This window comes from Choloepus didactylus, chromosome 13 (assembly GCF_015220235.1).
Source record: "Choloepus didactylus isolate mChoDid1 chromosome 13, mChoDid1.pri, whole genome shotgun sequence".
In the NCBI taxonomy this organism is placed as follows: domain Eukaryota; kingdom Metazoa; phylum Chordata; class Mammalia; order Pilosa; family Megalonychidae; genus Choloepus; species Choloepus didactylus.
The window spans coordinates 33746331-33768891 of NC_051319.1; the positions used below are offsets into that span (position 1 = coordinate 33746331).

The 22561-nt window shown below is 38.2% G+C and overlaps 1 protein-coding gene across 1 annotated transcript in view; it reads left to right on the top strand.

Annotated features, from left to right (window-relative positions):
• RHOBTB3 (Rho related BTB domain containing 3) overlaps positions 1-22561 on the top strand; it is a 71328-nt gene that overhangs the window by 15648 nt on the left and 33119 nt on the right. Inside the window, 6 exon segments of the mRNA XM_037802229.1 lie at positions 3057-3096; positions 3099-3164; positions 4923-4984; positions 4986-5235; positions 5238-5291; positions 18351-18463. Of these exon segments, the coding sequence (XP_037658157.1) occupies positions 3057-3096; positions 3099-3164; positions 4923-4984; positions 4986-5235; positions 5238-5291; positions 18351-18463 (585 nt within the window).

Below are 22561 nucleotides of genomic sequence, written 5' to 3' on the forward strand. Positions count from 1 at the left end.
TCACTGTTCTGTATATATGTTAAATTTCACAATAAAAATGTATTAAAAAATAAATACAAGCATGATTAGTCCTAATCTTGAGAAATAAAATGAGAGTCAGTAGAAAAGGTTTTGTCAGAGTAAGATTATAATTTTATTTTCTCTTCATAGGAAAGTTTTTTTAATGTTTAATATGATATTTTGGAATTTTCTGTTTGTTGACACCAAATTGTTCTTTGTTTTATATATCAAAAGCATGTTTACTTACACAAACATCTGATGTCAGTTTTAATAGAAACCTTATCTAGCTGAGAGAGTCTGGCAACCTGAAGCAGTAGATCCTGAAAGTTCTTCATTTCCATCCACTCCTTGAAAAGAATAGTTTTTCTTCCTCTGTGTGTGCTTTGGCAAAATTTCATATCTTCCTGATCTTGTGGTAGCTCAAAACTATACAGGGAAACTACTTATATAAATAGCTTCTTGTCAGATATGTGGAGAGGAAGGGTTTGCTCATTCAGTTGTAGAGGCATTTGTTGGTTCTTGCAGGAATTTTGAGGCTCATTTTAGCATACAGCACATATCGTAGATTATTAGGACTGCAAGATCATTGGGAAATACTGTGGAGTTGTATCATTTAAATATTTACTAATTTTGGAACTATTTTTCCAACCCTCCAAGCAGTGACTCCTCTCAACAGACAAATCCGATAGACATAGACAAGAGGTTTAAACTAAAGTAAACACTGTGTTAAGGAGGAACATTTTGGAATTCTCCAGTTATGAGTTCCCTGGTTCTTTTTTTGTTTCTAATTAAAAAAAAAAATATTGTGGTAACATATGTAACATAAAGTTTTCCATTTTAACTGCTTTCAAGTATACAATTCAGTGGTGTTAATTCCATTCATAATGTTGTGCTACCACCACCTCCACAACCTTTCCATCACGCCAAACAGCAAGTCCCCCAGCTTTCCAATATGTCAGAAAATTCATTATGTAAATTCATGACTGAATATGTTGAAATGTTGAGGTTTCAACAATGAAATAGAAATTCCCTTTATTCTGGAGTCACTAGACTGGGTAAGTAAGTTCCAAATATAAATGGCACTGATTCCTATCAGATATAAATGGCTGTTATTTACCTAATAATGTAAAGAAACATCAATAATAACAGCATTTAGGAAGATATACCCACAGTAGTGGTATTATCAGTGACAGTGAGAGATGCTTGCTTTATTTATTTATAATGATAAGCAGTGGTTAGAAAAGGAGAGAGGGGCAAAATCTAATTTTCCTGCCAAGCAGATTATATTGTATTGACTGTTTTAAAAAAATCTTCATTTTGGTTTTAATCCTTAGGGTCACTCTTCCCACCTTCAAATTCCTGCTTTTTTTCTTCTCCTCTACATTCCCTTGTTTCTCTTTGTTCCTAAAGCCTAGTGTAACACCTAGGGTTGGAAGCATGATAAGGCTTGAAGATGTGGTCAATGTTGGGAGAAAAATATAGCGGTTCTTTTACCTTGACTCAAGGCTTGATAAGAATATGGGAATGATTCAAGTAATCTCTTTTTTTTCTTGAATAACAAAGAATGACTAAAATCTTGGATATAAGAAATAATGGCATTTGCAAGAATCATGGAAGAAGATGATAATGTTAGAGTGAAAAGAGCATTTAGAATCTTGCGTAAAGAGTCAGGGATGAAGAGCTTTGCAGTATTACCTTCAGACCTGGGCAAGAGGGGGGCCCTGGCCCCTAGCTTTAGAGGGCCTCACCTGGCCCTCCTTCAGTTGCATCCTTCTCCAGAGTGCATGAGTGTGTGGGACCATGGGGACGTGTCCACCTGGAGCTGGTACCCCCTTCTAGAAAATATGGTGTCCAGTATGGTAGCCACTAGCCACATGTGTGGCTATTTATATTTATATTAATTAAAATAAAAAATTCAGTTCCTCAGATGCACTAGCCACATTTCTGGTGCTTAATAGCTACATGTGACTAGTGACACGTTATGGTTAAAACAATATTATAGAACATTTGCATCAGCAAGAAAGCTCTATTGGACAGGACTGTGCCCATACACCAGAACCCAGGACCCCAGAGTTCTCTGACCAGCTGGCCCTGAGTCTGTTTCCAGGGGTCCTGGCCTGTTCCTCCGTGGTCTGTCTACTGAAGATGAACTGTACTGCTGGTGTATTTACCCCCAGGCCTGAGTAGCAGGGGGTGACCTTTGGAGGTGGTAGAGGGGAAAGTGGATGGAGCTTAGAATGTGCGGGCTAGATGTTCACCTGTGTGCACAAAGCCCCTCAGGAGTGTGATGGAGCAAGGGGTGAGAAGAGAAGTGGGGATCTTGGGGTCTAGGAGTCAGCTTTCCCTGCTGCTTCAAACTCCAAGGAGTCTGAAAATTTAAATCTGAATTGGCCTTACTGGCTTTCATGATGATACATATGTCAAAGCAGGAGGATAGAATAGGATTTATATTATTTTAGAATATATTCTAAAAATTTGTTTTCTAATTTGCCCTTTAAATATTCAGATCTGTGGTGTGTGGACCTCTGTGTGTACTTTTGACCCAGGCCTCACCATGTAAGACACAGGCCTGCATCTGTGTACATGTGTGTGTATAGATTTTTAATTTGTAAAATAGAGGACAGACTTCAAAGTAATTTGTTCAAGAAAAAAAGTTAGAGCACATTTGAAGTTCCCTGGATGATATGAGCATCTGTAGGCAGAGAGTCAGATCTGTTCTTGCCTTGAATCTCACGGGTCTTACCACTGTGGTTGCCAGCTGAGATTGACAGCACGCAGTAGTAGTGCTTGGCTTTCTTGATTACTCGGGAGAATAAACAGTTCCATCCTTGAGTGGATTTGTTTAGCAAGGCACAATTTCTTCCACCTGGTATTTTTTGTAATTAAAAAAACTGATTTACATGTTCCACTTGATTAAATATGTAAATTAATTTTTAGAAGTGTTTGGTAATGCATCCATGTAGAGGAACTGATGTTAAAAGCATTTAGTAAATGTGATATGTTGTCAGATACATAATTTTGTTGGAGCTTTAATTAAAATTCGTTTCATGTTTTAGTTGGAGTATTTTATGATTCAAGCCTTAAATCAGAAAACAAGTGAAAAATGAAGAAAAGGAAAATGAGCAGCTCATTTCATGGACTTAGACCACCTCAGCTTGAACACCAGGTGCATTTATCTAGACAATCAGTCGCTATTTGTTATAGATAATTTCTTATATATCTTAAGAGCAAATGTTTTCTAATTTGAGTATGCTGAGGAACCATCTGACATTCTGATTCACCAAGTCTGGGATGAGGCCAGGAATCTGCTTTTTAATAAGCTTCCCAGATGATTCTGAAGCAGGTGGTACTTGGACCACACTTAGAGAAAGAGTTTTAAAAACTCGAGTTTATAGATTCTCTTTCCCTCAGCATACCTCAGTGAGAGGGTTGATGAGGTTCCCTAATTTCCAAAAGAGGATTACCTTCCATTTACTAGTTTTATCACTGTTCTAGTTTGCTAATGCTGCTGGAATGCCAAACACCAGAGATGGATTGGCTTTTATAAAAGGGGGTTTATTTACATTACACAGTTACAGTCTTAAGGCCATAAAGTGTCCAAGGTAACACATCAGTAATCGGGTACCTTCCCTGGAGGATGGCCAGTGGTGTCTAGAAAACCTGTGTTAGCTGGGAAGGCATGTGGCTGGCGTCTGCTCCAAAGTTCTGTTTTCAAAATGGCTTTCTGCCAGGACGGTCCCTCTCTAGGCTGCAGTGACTCAAAAATGTCACTCTTAGTTGCACTTGGGGTATCTGTCCCTCTCTTAGCTTCTCCAGAGCAAGAGTCTGCTTCAACAGCCATCTTCAAAATGTCTCTCATCTGCAGCTCCTCTTGCAGTTCCAGTGCATTCTTTAAAGTGTTCCTCTTGGCTGTAGCGCCTCTTCAAAAATGTCGCTCACAGCTGCACTGAGTTCCTTCTGGCTCCACTGATCAAGGTTAGACACACCCCGAATGGACGGAGCAACACCTCCATGGAAATTATCCAATCAGAGTCATCACCCACAGTTGGCTGGGGCACATTCCAAAGAAACACTCAAAGAATTACAGTCTAATCAACACTGATAACGTCTGCCCACACAAGATTACATCAAAGATAATGGCATTTGGGGACCACATATATTCAAACTGGCACAATCACTAACAAATAGAGATTGGCCGTCAATCAATCAGAATTTCTATGTTCTAGGCCCCCATCAGAGACCCTAATTTTACAATGTTTTGTGTCGAACTTTTCTAGCTTGGCTTTAGAAAGAGCTGGTTCTGGGGAAGCATAATGGAAAAAAAAAAAAAAAACCCACTAATTTAAGATCAAAATAAAATGGTTAAGATGGATTAAAAAAATAGAGTCCAAAACACTGAGTCCTGACTTTGAGAAGTTGCAGAATTTTAACAGCTCAGCCCTCTACCTCCACTTCCAGTCCTAGAAGATGACTTCAGATGTGAGGTCATGTTCTTTGGAACTCATTCAATAATTGAATTTGTTACCAGGTGAAAGTAAAGAATGATGACTACTAAAACTCAGTATTTGAAGGAATATTAATTTTGAAGACCCACAAATAATGAGAACTGTCATTTATTGCCTTTTATGTCATTTGTAGGTTTTTGATTTGCACTATAAAATGTAATGCAGCATTCAGATGTGTGTCTGTATTATGAAATTCTTCAATCTCTGAATCGTTAGCTTAGACATGTTTATAATTAGGTTAAACAATACAAAGTTGCTGTTTTTTTAGGTCAAAAATGGTCAAATACTGTTATTGGCAATTTCGTATGTTTAACTTAATAATATTTTTAAAAATTGTTTTTTGTGTTTAAAGAAAACTTAATATTATTAGATCTATAGACCTAAAGAGTAGTTTATTCTTTTATTTTCTTTTTGAAACAGAAAAAATGCCTGTCTTAAAGGCTGAAGCATCACATTATAACTCTGATTTGAATAATTTGGCTGTTCTGCTGCCAGTGTGTGGATGTGGTGTTTTACAACCCAGATATAAGGGACGTCGTGGAGGCCCACAAGATTGTTCTCTGCGCTGTAAGCCATGTTTTCATGCTGCTTTTCAATGTGAAGAGTCCCGCTGACATTCAGGATTCTAGCATCATCCGAACCACTCAGGATCTCTTTGTTATAAATAGAGATGCTGCATTTCCAGGTGCTGGCCAGGATTCTCCAGGCAACCCACCATTACGAGTCATCGTTAAGATATACTCTTCTGTTCCTGTTTATCAGACATCCTGCGCTTCATTTATTCAGGTATCTTGTCAGATGATTCTGGTTACTTACATTCTCTTAAGTTTTTGAAATGAAATATACCTGTTGTCCTCAAGAATATTGGTTATTTTAAAAATTTATTTTCTTCCTGCCATCTGAGGTAAAAAATTATACATGAAATATTGTTTGCTGTATATATAGAAATTGGTCCAAGCTTTCTGTCTTCCTAACATGTTTAATTGCTTTGGTTTTAAATCTACCTGAGAAAACAACAATCTCTTTTCCTACTGAGCAGGTGTGTCAGTATTTTTACTTTTTAAAAAATTACCCAAAATGTGAAACACAAGGTTCTATTTATTGTCCTGTTTAACTTTAAAGAAAAAATATTTCCAAGTGTATATGAAACCAAGTTTCTACGTCTTAACGCCTAGTCAGTCATTATTCTGTTGGGCTCTTTAGATGTTAGAGGTTTGGAACCTAGGAGAGAAATTATCAGAGTCATTGTGTTCAGTTTAGGACTGGAAATCAGTAACTAGAGTTAGTTCAGGCTGAGATCCGTTTAACCTTGGCTATGATTCTCTTAATCTTTATTACTGTGCCCGCATCTTTTTTTTTTTTTTAACTTCTTAGTTTGAAATAATTTCAAACTTCTAGGACAGCTGTAAAACTAATATAAAATCCATATAGAGAATTCCAACATACCCCTAACCCAGATACCCAGAGCTGTCACCCTTTAACATTTTGCCACATTTGCTGAATCATTCTGTCTATCCAGGTATCTATTCATCTGTTTATCTGTCTGCCTATTTTTTTAAATCTATTTTCTAAACATCTGAGAGTAGGTTGTATACATCATGCTTCTTGATCAATTAATATGTACATTTCCTAAGAATAAGGATTTTAACATCTGTAACCACCTCAAGTCAGTTATCAAGTTCAAGAAATTTAAGATCGATATCAAGCTTCCAGTCTGACTTATTTCCTGGCTACTAAAACAAGTACCATACAATAGGTTGGCTAAAAAACAGAAATTTATTGTCTCATGGTTTTGTGGCTAGAAGTCCAAAATCAAGGTGTCAGCAAGTCAGTGCTTCACTGAAGACTGTTGTTTTCTGGGGCTGGCTGCGGGTTGAACCTTGGTCTTTGGCTTTTCTGTCGCATGGTAATGCACATGGTGATGTCTTCTCCTCTCTCCTTTGGGTTCTGTTGACTACTGGCTTCTTCCCCTGGCTTCTTCTCTTTCTGAATTTCATTCTACTTATAAAGGACTCTGGTAATCCAGATTAAAGCCCAACATGATTCACTTAGGCCACACCTTAATTAAAGTAATATCTCCAAGAGATCCTATTTACAATGGTTCCACACCCACCAGAATGCAGACCAAGACCAAGAACATGCCCAATTTGGGGTACTCAGTTCAATCCACCACACAGTCTATATTCCAGTTTTTTTTGTATATCCCAATAATGTCCTATTGGGCCTTTCCTCATCTGTTATTAGATCCAGTCCAGGATTGTATATTGCATTTAATTTTTATTGTCTCTTTAGTCACTTTTTTTTTCTAAAATTATGGAAACACATAAACAACATAAATGTTTCCAAGCATACCATCCCAAGCATACCATTAAGTGGAATTAATCACATTTATAGTGATATGCTACCTTTACCACCATCCATCACCAGAACTTTCCCATGACCCTAAACAGAAACCTTATACCCATTATACATTAATCCCCCCGACTCCTGCAACCTGTACTCTACTTTCTACCTCTGAATTTGCATGTTCTAGCTGTTTAGTATAAGTGTAATCATGCAATATCTGTCCCTTTGTGTCTGAATTATTTTATATAACATGATGTCTTCAGGGTTCATCCATGTTGTAGCATATTTCAGAATTTTATTTCAGAATTTTATTCCTTTTTACAATTGAACAGTATTCCAGTATAGGTATATACCACATTTGTTTATCCATTCATCTGTTGATGGACACTTGGGTTTCTTCCACCTCTTGGCTATTGTGAATAATGCTGCTATGAATATTTGTGTACAAATATCAGTCTGAGTTCCTGTTTTCAGTTCCTTTGGGTGTTTACCTAGAAGTAGGATTACTGGGTCATATGGTAGTTCTATGTTTGACTTCTTGAGGAACTGCCAGTGTTTTTCCACAGTGGCTGTACCATTTTACATTCCCACCAACAGTGTATGAAAGTTTCCATTTCTCCACATCATGTCCAACACTTGTTATTTTCAGTTTTTTAAATAATACCCATTGTAGTGTGTGTGAAGTGGTATCTTATGGTTTCTTTTTCTTCGAATGAATGGTTCTATTTCTTTAATTAACTGTTTTTAGAACAGTTTTAGATTTACAGAAAAATCTGTAAAATTTACAGAAATCTGTAAATCTGTAAAATCTGTAAAATTTACAGAAAAGCCGAGCAGATAGTACAGTGTCCCAATATATCCCCATGCCTCACAGTTTCTCCTGTTATTAATATCTTGCATTAATGTGGTACATTTGCTGTAATTAATGAACCAATAGTGATCTTATATTATTAACTGAAGTTCATAGTTTACAGTAAGGTTCACTCTTTGGTATAGTTCTTTGAGTTTCTGTTTAACAATTTTATTCACATACCATGCAATCCATCCTAAGTGTATAATCAATGGCTCCTGGTATAATCACATAGTTATACATTCACCACCACAATCTATATGAGAAAATTCCCATTTCTTCTGAAATGAAAGGAAAAAAAAATCCCATGCCCCTCCCTTATATTCCCCTATTATTGACGTTTAGCTTTGGTATAGTGTATTTGTTATAATTAATGAAAGAATATTACAATGTTACTGTTAACTGTAGACTTAGTTTGCATTAATTGTATTTTTCCCATATACCACCCCATTATTAACACCTTGTAATACTGACATACATTTTTTCTAGTTCAGTGTAAAAAACTTTCTTACATTTGAACAATTACCCACCGTCATCGTCCATTCTAGGTTTCACTAAGTTATTCAGTCCCAGTTTTTATCCTCTAGCTTTTTTTCTGGTGATATACATGACCCTGATATTCCTCTTTCTGCCATACTCACACTCAGCTTTGTTAATTACGCTTACAATATTGTGTTACTATCACACAGTATTGTGCTATCCATTTCTGAACCTTTACAATCCACCATATTAACCATTCTGTACTCCTTAAGCATCAATTGCCCAATCTCTGCCTTCTTTTTATCTCCTGATACCTTCTGCTCTCAAATTTAACTCTCAGAGTTTGCTCATTATAATTAGTTGGTATTAGTGAGACCATACAGTGTTTGTCGTTTTGTTCCTGGCTTATTTTGCTCAGCCTAATGTCCTCACTATTCATTCATGTCCTTGCATATATCACGACTTCATTCATTTCTGCAGCCACACAATATTTTATCGTATGTATACACCACAGTACACACCCTTCCACTCCTCAGTTGATAGACCCTTGGGCTGCCTCCATGCATTGGCAATCATGAAGAATGCTGCCAAAAACATTGGTGTGCAAATGTCTATTCTTGTCCCTACCTTCAGTTCTCATTGTGGTTTTGATTTGCATTTTCCTAATAGCTAATTATGTTGAGTATCTCTTCATATGTTTATTGGCCATTTGTATATCTTCTTTGGAGAATGTCTATTCAAGTCTTTTACCCATTTTTTAATTGGGTTGTTTGTCTTTTTGTTGTTATAGGAGTTCTTTATAGATTCTAGGTATTAAACCCTTATCAGATACCTGGTTTCCAATTATTTTTATATATGGTGTAATGTAGGAGTCTACTTTCTTTCTTTTGCATGAATGCAGCACTATTTGTTGAAGAGACTGTTCTTTCCCTATTGAGTGGTCAAAAATCAGATTGCCATAATGTGTGGATTTAAAAGTTTATATTTAAAGTCACTAGTGATAATGCAGGATTTTCTTCTGTCATGTTAATATTTGGTTTTTACAAGTCTTTTAAATAACTTTTTGTCCCTTAACTCTCCCATTACTGCTCTTTTTTTTTGTATTTAGTTGATCCTTTTTTAGTGGACCCTTTAGAATGTTTTCTCAATTCCTTCTGTGCATATTTTTCTGATTTTTCTTTTTTGTTTCCACAGGGCTTAAATTTAATATCCCAAGTCTCTACCAGTCTTGTTTGGTTTGATGCCACCTTTAATAGCATACACAAACTATGTTCCTGTATCCTTAGTCCCCCACCTTAATTTAGTTTTTGTCAAAAATTACGTATTTATACATTATGAATCCAAAACCATTAATTTATCATTACTTTTTTATACATTTGCACTTTAGATCTTGTAGGAAGTAAAAAGTAGAGTTACAAACCAAATATATAATAGTACTGGCATTTATATTTGCTCATGTCATTATCTTTATGAGAGATCTTTATTTCTTCCTGCTACTTTGATCTATTGTCTAGTGTCCATCTTGTTCAACCTGAAGAATTCCCTTTAGCCTTTCTTTAGGCTGGCCTAGTGGTAATGAACTCCCTTGTCTTTTGTTTATCTGGGAATGTTTTAATCTCTCCTTCGTTTTTTGAAAGACAGTTTTACTGGATATAGTCTTGGTTTGGCAAATTTTTTTCCTTTCAGCACTTTAAATGTATCACCCCATTGCCTTCTTGCTTCTGTAGTTTCTGATGAGAAATTGATACAATTTTATTGAGGCTCCCTTATACATGGCAAATTGCTTCTCTCTTGCAACTTCCAGAATTCTCTCTTTATCTTTGGCATTTAATAGTTTGCTTATGTTTTGGTGTGGGTCTGTTTGGGTTTATCCTTTTTGGAGTTCGTTGAGCGTCTTAGATATGTATATTCTTGTCTTCCTTTAAATTTGGGAAGTTTTCAGCCATTATTTCTTTGAATATTCTTTCTTTCCCTTTCTCTCTTGTTTTTGTGGGACTCCCATAATGCATATATTGGTATGCTTGGCATTGTCCCACACGTCTTTCAGGCTCTGTTCAATTGATGTCTTCATTGTTTTTAATTTCTCTTCTTTAGACTGAATGTTTCAATAGTCTTGTCTTTAAGTTCATTGATTTTTTTTTCTCTGCCAGCTCCAATCTGCTGTTGAACACATCTAGGGAATGTTTTATTTCTGTTACTGGTGTCTTCAGCTCCATTTGTTTCCTTTTCATGATTTCTGTCTCTTTATTGATATTCTCTTAGTGTTTATCTGTCATTTTTCTGATTTTCTTTAGTTCTTTGTCCATGTTTTCCTTTGCTCTCAGAGCGTATTTTGGACCATTTAAAATGTCTTTGCTGTGTCCCCGGTCTGGTCCTCCCACTGATGGTTTTTAAGCTTTATTCTGCTCCTTTTCATGGGCCACTGTTTCCTGTTTCATTGTATGTTTGTAAGCTGTGCAGTCTGGGCATTTTGATATTTAATGTGTTATCTCTGGAATTCAGACATCAAGGTGTCTGTTCCTTAAACTTGTATCCAGCTGGTGTTTAATTCTTTAAATGGCAGGAGCTAACAAACAAAATTAGAAAGAAACACTGTTTCCCAGTCTTTACAGATTGGCTTGTGCAAAGACTCTCCTTCAGAGTTTATTTGTCCTAATAATGAGTTTATAGAACAGCTTGAGGCAGACAGTATGTCTTGTCCTGGGCATGTGTGCATGGCTCTAGGAATTCCCTCCATTTACATAGACATAAATGTCTCCACTGCCCTAGGACATTGATTCCTTATAGTCCTGGGTGCTAACCCATTATGTCCCCAAACCAGCAATCTTTTGTCCCAGGCTGTTAAAATATGAGTGTTTGTCTACAGAGTTCATAGGAAAGCTCTGTGAGCTGCTGCTAGGCTCTGGGCAAGGTCTGGATTGACAGGCCTGAGACATGTTATGGCTTTGTCCTTCAAGCTGCCCCCAGACAGATTAGAACAGACATACATACACCTAGTTTGCATGAGGTTTACTCTGCTCCCATCCTGAACTGGGACCAGAGACCCACACTGGGAGCAAAGGGCTAGCCTCACAGCAAACTGGTGATGGGATGGGACATGTTTCCAGCAAGGGGCACCACGATATCTACCATTTTTTAAGCTGTCTTTTTCTAGAGTCAACACTCGCCCTGCTACTGTAACCCTTTGGCTGTTTTCCAGAGCTTTGAGAAAGATGGCTCTGCCAGTTCCTGTTTCTTGGTTAAAATTTCTACGGGGGGCAGAGTCCAGGAACGCCTCTTTTTGTCATCTTGATCAGGGCAGGGCCCACCCCTTTATCTTTTTAAGACTCAGCTTATCAATTATTTTTCTTCTCATTCCTGCCTATACTATCCCTCATCTTTTAAAAAGTCAGCAGAACTTATATATTCTAAAGAATAAGAGTTTATGAGTCATTTTAGCAAATGAATAGAAGATCTCACATCTAGATGTCCCAAATAAGAATGGAAAAGAATAGATATAAATGAGTTTTAAAGTATGCATCTAAATATGAATTTTCTGAGGACTTATCTCTTTTTTTGTTTTCTTTTTCCACTTAAGAGCTATTAGAGTAAGACCATTTCTTCTCTGGAATGTGTCTGAGGGAAATGTTTATAATCTATTTTTAGACTTTGGTTTAAAATTGGAAACAGATGAGAAGTTTGTAAAGGTTTTCAAATAAAAAAAACAATACAAGTAAGTAATCATGCAAGTAAGAAAGTTTTGGAATGGCTTTCAGTTCAGATAATTAATGTTAAAAATAAGATTTGATTTTTTGCCTTTGAGTTGTGGTTATATAATTTTATAAGTTAAAATAAACTATGGTTTTGAAACTTACAGTTGCAGCATGAAGATTTTGGTGGATTAAAAAATATATATTGGAATAGAAAGTGGTAGGTCTTAGATCCATTGTTCAATGTCTTGTAAAAGGTATAAGGAACCACTCGCTGGGCACACCCAGCATAGTGCCTTCAACTTGGCAGGTTTTCTCTAACTTTCAGTTGAATTAATGAATAGGCTCTAGTAACTGTGAGTTGTCATATGAATAAGCCAGAGTAGTTATGGACCTCATTTGGTTTTAGATTTTTATGTTGTCTTAGTAGGACATTAAACTTAGAGCCTCACATTTTGAAAAACCAAAATATTTAAATGTTAAAAGAAAAGAAAAACTATTTTTAATGGAATGTTTTTAAAAGACTTATTAAGGAAGTGTTTGGCTTTTCTATGATTTTACGTTGAAATTATATGACTTCACGTTTCCTACAATAGCCACTGAATACTTTTCAACAGCACATGAATATTGTGAAGTCAGCTATATCCTCTTAAATATGGTAGCAGTGAAATAACTAGATATTTCTCCAGTTACTGACTCTGGTTAACTTTTTCTCCTGGGAAGTGATTTTTTTTCTCAGTTGCTAAAGTAATGCATGCAGATGGGAATAAAAGGGAGAAAGAAAAGAAGTTGTCCTCATATCACAAACCCCAGATTCCCCAATCCCCTTCTCAAAAGTCAGTTACCTATTAAACATTTTTAATGTATTTACTCTAATTTGGGGAAAAGATTAATATACTGGGGAAACTTGAGTTAATAAAAATGTAACCTTTGGAAACGTTTTCTGTGATTTCCTGGGACCCGCAGACAGTTTCCCCTGGCTGGAGCTTGCAGTGGGAGGTCATGGCTGGCGGGAGATGAGGCTGGCAAGGTTGGTGAGGCTGTTCCTGCCATTCTTAGAAGCCAGTCCAGATTCTAAGCATGATCAGAATGAGCTTTCTAAAGCTCATTCTGGTGATGGTGGGGAATGGAATAGAGCAGGAAACACGGTAATCCAGTTAAGAGACTCCCACCACTCCGGAAATCAGCCTCAGGAAGGCCAGCATTGTGACAACAGGTGATTGGAGTTGGCGCTTATCCTTCATGGTCGGGATCAGTGCTTCTCAAACTAAAGTGCAAACCTCTCACCTGGGGATCTTGTTACTATGCAGATTCTGACTCAGTAAGTCAGCGTAGAGCCAGAGTTTCTGTAGTTCCAGTAATTTCTCAGGTGATGCTGATACTCTGGACCCCAAGAAGCAGCCAGAACACCTGCTCTTAGGAGAACTGGGTACACCAGCCAGGGAATTAAAGCCTAGAATTCAGCCCAGAGGCCTAGGAGAGTAAACCAGTTCAGTCTTAGGGCACAAAGTCAAAAAGGAGTCACCTTGCAAGGCTGACTGATGCTGAGCTGGTCCGAGCCTGTGTTTGAGGAGGGGGAAAGTGAATGCTTAGGGGCTGGGTGGAAACTTCAGTGGGCCTGAGCCTGGGAACGGGGATTGGAGGGCAGAGGGGCCTGATGGCATGGAGAACTTGTTGAACTCCTGGTTCTCAGCTGGTTCAGAGCACCGACCTCATAATCTGACACTGAGCTCAAGCATGTCTATCCCAGTCTCTCTTTAATGTCAAGCCCAAGGCAGGAGGTGGTGTCAGGGATCAGCAGGGGCAGGGGGGATGAGAAGGAGGCTGCAGGGAAACCCTGATGCTGGTTGAGGAGAAGGGAAGATAACTAGTTCTGCAGGTACCTGCTAATTATTCTTTAATTATTTACAGGTAACTTCTGACTCAGAAAAAGCTATGTTATGTTTGTGGTTTTTTAAAAAGATTGTAAAGCTGTATTTACACAATAAAGACAATTTTGAAAAACAAAACAAAAAACCGGAAATGTTGAAAGGAAAAAAGAATCACCCAGATTCCCTCTAAAGAAGGAAGTTTCTAAACACTGATTTTTTTACCCTCCAGTCTTTGTTTTTCTGTGACTAGGTTGCTGTTTTTTTAAAGTGCTTTTATCAAGTCAAGCAAAATTTACCCCTACATTTTCTTAGAGACATCAAGTAAAGGGGCCAGAACTCGTCATTTTTTATTGAAAATTTTTGAACAAACACAAGAAGAACAGAGAAGGATGGGCCTACCCACGGGTTAGGTTAGGGAACTGTTGAAGAAGCAAGAGCTGGTGATTTGGGCCTCCATCAGTTAGGCTGGCAACGCAGAGATAGAACTCCATGATCTGCATGCTTAGGAATATTTGCCCTGAGCAAACTTGGGCCTGAAGAACCATATTAATCCTATCTCTAGCCTTTTTTAAAAATCAATCAGATTACAATGAATGTCCTTTAGGAATTTGAAATTTTGTATATATTGTACTGCCATGAATATTTGATCCTATATTTAGGAAGAGGCTGTTTGCTAGTCTGGCTAACACTTTCTACTTACATATAAGGTTTCAGTTTATTTTTCTATTTTAATTTGTGAATAAATAGCACAGTAAAGATGTATCTGTTTTGTATGTATTAATTCTCTATTGGATAGCAACCAACAGTACATAATGTATAAGTACTTATTGACTAACCCTAGAGGAGGAGGAGTAATCTGAAAGGTGAGGCTAGCTATTTTCTGATCTTCATGGAGTAATCCTTAAATGGCATACAATTGTAACATTCTTACAATATTTGATAGGTCCTATATGCTCACAAGTTCCTGAGTTACATGGTTCCAAATGTTTAGGAATTTAAATATTTGCAAGAGTCTCAAGAATTTAGCTTTGAGCTCTTCCTGCCACAGATGGCCTGTGGAATTTCACATCACTTGCTGAAATGCTGGTAGAGTAGATGAATATGTGAAAACGAGCTTTCCTCTTCTTTTTGTGTCGTATTCTCCAGTTCTTGGAATCATTCTGTGACACGTTCTTTTCTGCACTGCATAAAAGCGCAGTCTAGTACACATGGGTATACCATGCTCTATGAGTCTAAGTAAATTAAATAAACTCTCTGAGAAGTTAACTAAAGAGAATCCCAGTGCAAGGATTATTGCTTTATTAGGACCTATAAATGTTACAGGTGACTGGTTTAGCATTTCTAATTATGAAAACAGCCCAACCATTTGAGTACCCTTGAGGAAATAGTCTTACTTTCATTTTCAGTTTTTAGATTTTTCTGTGTCTTTCCTCTAACAAATCAGTGGCCCTTGGGATTTAGCTGCCACTAATTCCATATGTTTAGGTTATTTGCTGCTTACTTGCTTTCAGATAATCTCCTGAATGGGGATATTGTGTAGGTGTTCTTTAGTTAATATTTTTACTTTTAAGAGAATATCTGTGTTCTCTGTTAGCATGCATGAGTGTATGACAGTCAAAAATACTTCACACTCACTGCTGCTTCTCACTAACCCTGAGATTTCTAAAGCGTGAGCAGTAGTCGTCAGTACTCAATTATTATCACCTGGGAAGCTTTTAGAAAGTACTGATGCCTGGGCCACAATCCCAGAAATTCTAATTAAATTGGTATGGGGTGAGACCGCCTCCAAAAGTATTTTTTTTTAATTCATTTATTGAGATATATTTACATACCATGCAGTCATACAAAACAAAGCGTACACTCGATTGTTCACAGTACAATTACATAGTTGTGCATTCATCACCAAAATCAATCCCTGACACCTTCATTACCACACACACAAAAATAACAAGAATAATAATTAAGGTGAAAAAGAGCAATTACAGTAAAAAAGAACACTGGTTGCCTTTGTTTGTTTATTTGTTGGTTTGTTTCCTTCTCCCATTTTTCTACTCATCCATCCATAAACTAGAAGAAGGGGAGTGTGGTCCTTATGGCTTTCCCAATCACATTGTCACCCTTCATGAGCTACATTTTTATACAATCATCTTCAAGATTCATGGGTTCTGGGTTGTAGTTTGATAGTTTCAGGTATTTACTGCTAGCTACTCCAATTCACTAGAACCTAAAAACGATTGTCTATATTGTGTGTAAGAGTGCCCACCAGAGTGACCTCTCAGCTCTTTTTGGAATCTCTCTGCCACTGAAGCTTATTTAATTTCCTTTCACATCCCTGTTTTGGTCAAGAAGATGTTCTCCATCCCATGATGCCAGGTCTACATTCCTCCCTTGGAGTCATATTCCATGTTGCCAGGGAGATTCCCTCCCCTGGGTGTCTGATCCCACGTAGGGGAGAGGGCAGTGATTTCACCTGCCAAGTTGGCTTAGCTAGAGAGAGAGGGCCACATCTGAGCAACAAAGAGGCATTCAGGAGGAGGCTCTTAGGCACAATTATAGGGAGGCCCAGCCTCTCCTTTGTAGCAACAGTCTTCCCAAGGGCAAGTCCTGTGGTAGAGGGCTCAACCCATCAAACCACCAGTCCCCTATGTCTGTGAGCACATTAGCAACCATCGAGATGGGGAAGCCCAATACCCCTGCATTCTCCACCAGCTCCTCAAGGGGGCTCTGCATATTTTTTCTTTTCTTTTCTTTTCTTTTCTTTTTTAATTAACTACCTCCAAAAGTATTTTATAAAACATCTACAGGTAAATACAATGCACAGCTAGGATTGAGAATCACTGGTATAGAGTAAATTTTGTTCATCTGGATTTCATTGGCCTCTGAGGAGTTCTTTTACATACTCCAGACATTTTATACAGACTTTAATGTCTATATTTGCATGTGAAGCTTTCTGAAGGGAAGATCTGAAGAATTTACCAGATTCTGAAAAGAGTGTGTCACCCCACAGTTAAAAATCATTAGTGCAGGAAGAGGAAAACAAAAGGCATAGAGCTTTTCTAGGCTGCACACCTTGAAAGTCTGAGGAGGAAGGGGAGCTAACAGTGAAGTCAGAAAAAAGAGCTAACAAAGGTAAGAAGCAGCAGTGGTGTGCTAGAGCCAGCTGACACTGGCTTGTGAGAGCCTATTGTACTCATCTCTTCCAAGTTCTATGTTCTGGGGTGTCACATTGGTAGCTTGAATTTGGCCATGGTGGCAGCACTTATACCACAGAAATAGCAAATGCTAAAAATTAGGGCTCCACATGCTTAGCACACACTGAATAGATTGGTGTGGTTTTCACAAAGACCAGGAGAGGGGAAGTTTAAAACACACAAGAGTGCCAAGTGCCACAGGGGACCAGTGGTAATGAAGCCTAGAAGCCACTGAATTACCAGTCTGACTCTTGATGAGCTTTGGAGTCCACTCTGTCAGGCTGGCTGCAACTGCCTGATTGCATTGGTTTCATAAATGTTAATGTGCTCTCCCTACTTCTTAGTCTCCTTGATTGGGAGCAGATAGAAGAGGATCTTGAATTACCCAGAGAAGTGAGTGACTTGCTTAAAATCACACCAGTAATTAATGGCATAAATAGAACTAGAACCTGGTCTCCTACCAATATCCTTCCACACTACACTGTTTTGAATTATAGTTGTAGGAATTAAGACTCCCTATAAGCCATGGGATGGGTGGGTGGTAATCTCTGGGAGTATCGTGATCCCAATGTTACATTTGGACAATTGCTGGCATTGAGTACAGGGGATAGATTTTATGGGGATAAGTCCAGAAGCAGGAAGGCTCAGGGGCTGCTTTGGCCAGGTGCCAGGATGCTTGGGAAAATGTGAATGTTTAGACCATAAAATAGAAGTTCCATAAGACACAGAGGAAAAGTAGCTAACAGAGTGGGAGACAGAAGTTAAGTGAGCCTAGGAAGAGATGGCTTTGAAGTGGGTTGGAAGAATAGACCAGGAAGGAGGGTCCGGGTGTGCTGGTTTTGCTCTAATGTTTTGATCATGAGGCTCACCAGAAAATTATCAAGCTCCCGTCTTCGGGTTGGTTCCTTAGATTTGGCTACTGAGCAGCCCAATCTGACCCTGACGATGCATGAGATCTTCTGAACACATTCTTTTCCTACTGCATATTCCTCTACCTGATGGTACTCGTTGTCTTCCGTGATTAGTACGCTTTAATTCAGCCTTGAAAAGATCATATCTACCTTCTTATCCAGGGCAAGTAAATAATTTAGGTATTGGGCCACGTGTGATGTGAACTCCTGTTCACAGAGCAATCGCTGTTACCAATAGTTGACCACCATTAACCGAGAGGTGGTGGCTCTTCGGGCAGGAGACTTCAGGTTTTGAGAAATAATTTAGGGTAAGGCAAACTGATTTTTTTTTAAGTGTGGGAGCTGATTAAATGTTTTAGCTTAATTACAAGGAGATAGATATATTTGGTAAAGAAACATTAAAAGAAAATACTTTAAAAAGGAACATTGGTATCTAATAAAATATTTCTTTGTCTTAACTCCTGCTTAACAGAAAAAAAAATCCAACATATATTAATTCATTTACAGGTGCTTTTCAGTGGAAAGAATTGGAAGATGATATCAGGAAGAAGTTGAAGGATTCTGGGGATGTTTCAGATGTAATTGAGAAAGTTAAATGCATTTTGAAAACACCAGGAAAGGTAAATTGGTTTACATTGATTTTCTCTGAACTATAACTGATATGCCATGATGCATATAATACTGAGTCATGAGAAGTCAGATAACATAAATGCACATGCTTTCCTTAAATATATTTTTTCATTTAAATATTTTAAGTAAATATGTTATTTCTTACTACCTTAGATTTTTAATTCATGCAAGAATTAAAATATGTTCCTTTGTGAATCCTGTTCTCTGAAACATTGTCCTCAAGTTCTGGGAATAGGCAGTCTATGCCAAGAAAAAAGACTGTTTAATTTGTACAGATATAATTAAGCTTTATTGGAGGGGGTGCTTTCTTCTTGGAATTTGAGTCTAAATAGTTTTCAGGAGCAAGGCAGTTTCTGTGTGTGCTATTTTTTAAGAATTGTAGGAAATGATGTATTTAGCCAGGTGGACAGTTAAGGATTTTTCTCTAATCAAGTCTAGATTTAAAGTTATAAATTAGGCTCAAAGGTTATAAAAAGTAGACTTTGTAAATGGTTATAAACTCTAGTAACTTAGATTGCAGTCTGTAAGGGCTTTGAATTTTGAGACAACTACATTGCACAATTGTTAAATCCTAAGGCAGCTACATTACACAATTTAGCCAGTGTATTTTTTTTTATTTTGAAATAAATTCAAAGTTATAGGAACAGTTGCAAAAACAATACTAACCCCATACACAGAATTCCATCATACCCTGACCCCCCTCCCCTGATAGCCCAATCCACCAACTTGAACATACTGTCACATCACTACATCACTATTTCTTTCCCTCCCTATCTATCATCTGTCGTCTATTGCTCTGTCTTCTGAACATATGAGAGCTAGCTGCTCACACCCTTGAACAAACACTATAATTCACATATACCCTTCCCATGAATAAGAACATTCTTTTATGCAGTCCCATTAAGTGCAGCTAAGAAGTACAAGAGATTCAACAATGATACAAAGCTTACATTCTATATTTCCTTTTCCTTATGTCTCAACTGTGACCCTTTGGGCCTCCTGTCCTCCATCCTCCAATTCCATCCAGGTTCATCCTTGGCATTCAATTGTCGTCTAGTTAGACTGTCTTTTTTTTTTTTTTTCAATTGTGGAAACATACATACAGCCTAAATCTTCCCTTCCACCCCCTCCCTAGCCTTCCATTAGTGGGATTAATCACATTTAGAATGTTGTAATGCTCTTTCCCACCATCCATTACTAGAAATTTCCCTTCACCTCAAACAGCAACCCTACACTCATTTCTTAACTCCCCATTGCCCCTTCCCCCATTTCTCTTAACCCAAACTCTACTTTTCATCTCTATGGTTATATTCTCTGATAATTTCTTTGTGTTTACTATGGGGCTTAAAATTAACCTCTTAAATCCATAACAATCTTGTTTTTCTTTGATACCACCTTCACTTCAATAGGGCACATAAACTATGTTCCTATACTCCTTCATTTCCCCAACTTTATATAGTTGTCTGAAATTACATATTTTACCTTGAGTTCAAAACCACTCATTAGAGTGTATGTAGGAAGTAAATAGTGGAGTTACAGTTCAAAAATTATTGACTTCTATTTGTATTCCATTGTGGTGGGAGAATGTGCTTTGAGTATATTCAATGTTTTATTTATTTATTTTTTTAATTTCTTGAGGCTTGTTTTATGTCCCAGCTTATGGTCCCTTCTGGAGAAAGATCCGTGATCACTGGAGAAAAATGAGTGTTCTGGTGATTTGGGATGTAAGGTAGTATATATGTCAGTTAAAATTCCCTATATCTCTTTCTCCTTTCTTTGTTTCTCTGTTGGTAGGGCTCCCTTTAGTATCTAAAGTAGGGCAGGTCTTTTATTGGCAAACTCAGCATTTGTTTGTCTGTGAAAAATTTAAGCTCTCCCTCAAATTTGAAGGAGAATTTTGCTGGATAAAGTATTCTTGGTTAGAAATTTTTCTCTCTCAGAATTTTAAATATGTCATGCCACTGCCTTCTCACCTCTGTGGTGGCCGCTGAGTAGTCACAACTTAGTCTTATGTTGTTTCCTTTGTATGTGGTGAATTGCTTTTCTCTTGCTGCTTTCAGAACTTGCTCTTTCTCTTCAGTATTTGACAGTCTGATCAGAATATGTCTTGGAGTGGGTTTATTCGGATTTATTCTATTTGGAGTTCACTGGGCATTTATGCTTTGTGTATTTATATTGTGTAGAAGGTTTGGGAAGTTTTCCCCAACAATTTCTTCGAATACTCTTTCTAGACCTTTACCCTTCTCTTCCCCTTCTGGGACACCAATAAGTCTTAAGTTTGGACGTTTTATTTTATCTGTCATATCCTTGAGATCCATTTTTATTTTTTTTTATTTTTTTCTCCATTCTTTCTTTTGTTCTTTCATTTTCTGTTCTGTGGGCTTCTAGGACACTGAGATATTGTTCAGCTTCCTCTAGTCTTGTATTGTGAATATCCAGAGTCTTTTTAATTTGGCCAACAGTTTCTTTTATTTCCATAAGATCTTCTATTTTTTTATTTACTCTTGCAATTTCTTCTTTATGCTCTTCTAGGGCCTTCTTTATGTCACTTATATCCTGGGCCATGGTCTTCTTGATGTCCTTTAAATCCTTTGCCATGTTTTCATTCCTCGATTGTAGTTCTTTGATTAATTGTGCGAGGTACTGTGTCTCTTCCGATATCTTGATTTGTGTGTTTGGAGTTGGAGTCTCCATATCGTCTGTTTTTTTCATATGCATTAAGATTTTCTGTTGTTTTTGGCCTCTTGGCATTTGCTTTGCTTGATAGGGTTCTTTTAAGTTGTAAAAAAAAGTACCTATCTAATTTTTCAGAAACACAGTTTGGTGGCGTACACTTTCTGTAACTAACCAGCAGATGGCGTCTGTGAGTCACCTGTACTCCTCAAGTCAGTTCTCCACCTTGTCCCCACGGTGTGTGGGGAAATGATTCTTGTGGGGTTCAGTTGGAGAACTCAGTTTGGGTGTGTTGCTGGAGCCATCCGCCCGGATTGTGTGGCATGTATACTGGTGGCCAGGAAGGAAGGACAGCTTTAATATTCAAATCCCCCAGGTTCCTGGAGATTCAAGGCCGCCTCAAGAGTCTAAGCCTTCATTTCATTTTAGCCCCAGACCCTCTCTCTCTCACTGTCTCACAGACCACCAGACTTGGCGTAGTGTCCCTGGGTTCTCCGATCCTCCAGGACCTCTGCTGAGGGAATGCTGTGCTATGTCACCAGTGTGCACCGTCCCTCAAGGGAAGCCCCAGGCCGCCGGGCCATGCCGGAGCACTCTCAGCCTGATGCAAGAATGGCTGAACGGGGCGTCTCCACACCCACCTCCTCTCACAGTTCCTCCTTCCCAGCTCTGGGACAACTGGCAGGGCTCTGGGCTGTAGGCACGGCCCCAGGCAGGAGTTTATCCAGCCCTCCAGAGAGCCAGCTGCTAGGCGTGGGGTTTCCTTCTGCTTCCGGCTCTCCCCTCCGTTCCCCGGCCCCAAGGGTATCTGCAGCCGGCTTTCTTCCAGGCCAGACACCGAGAGGCTGGCCCAGCCCCCTCTTGCTGTGTTTTACTGCATGGTTCCAATTATGGCAGCTGCAGCCGCTCCTGGGTTTTTCCCTTTTTTTTTTTTTCAAAGAGCCCATCGGTCTCCAAACGCCAAACCCTGGCTTCCCCAGACTGCTGCATGGCTGCGGGTCTTCCAGCCAGCTTACTCACTCGTTTCAGAATGCAGACTCCTGGTTTCACCAAGTATACGGCCCCTTTGAAACTAGCAGACCTCGTCCAGCTGGCGCATCGCTTAATTCTGGGTCACTTTCTGGTTTCTATCTAGTGTTTTTCACCGAGGTGTTTTTTTGCCCTGTCTCACCTAACTGCCATCTTACTTTCCTCGCCAGTGTATTCTTATTTCAGATTCTGTGATAAACAAATTGGCTACAGTAGATGAGAAGGTAAGTTGTGGGCAATGCCTAGCAGAATGCAGACTTATATAATTATAAGAAAAAATGATTATTCCTTCAATTTTTTTACAGATTACTTATCAGTTCTACAACCTAAGTTATTAACACTTTTATGTTAATATTTTAAAAATGTAAAAATGTACTTTTAAAGAT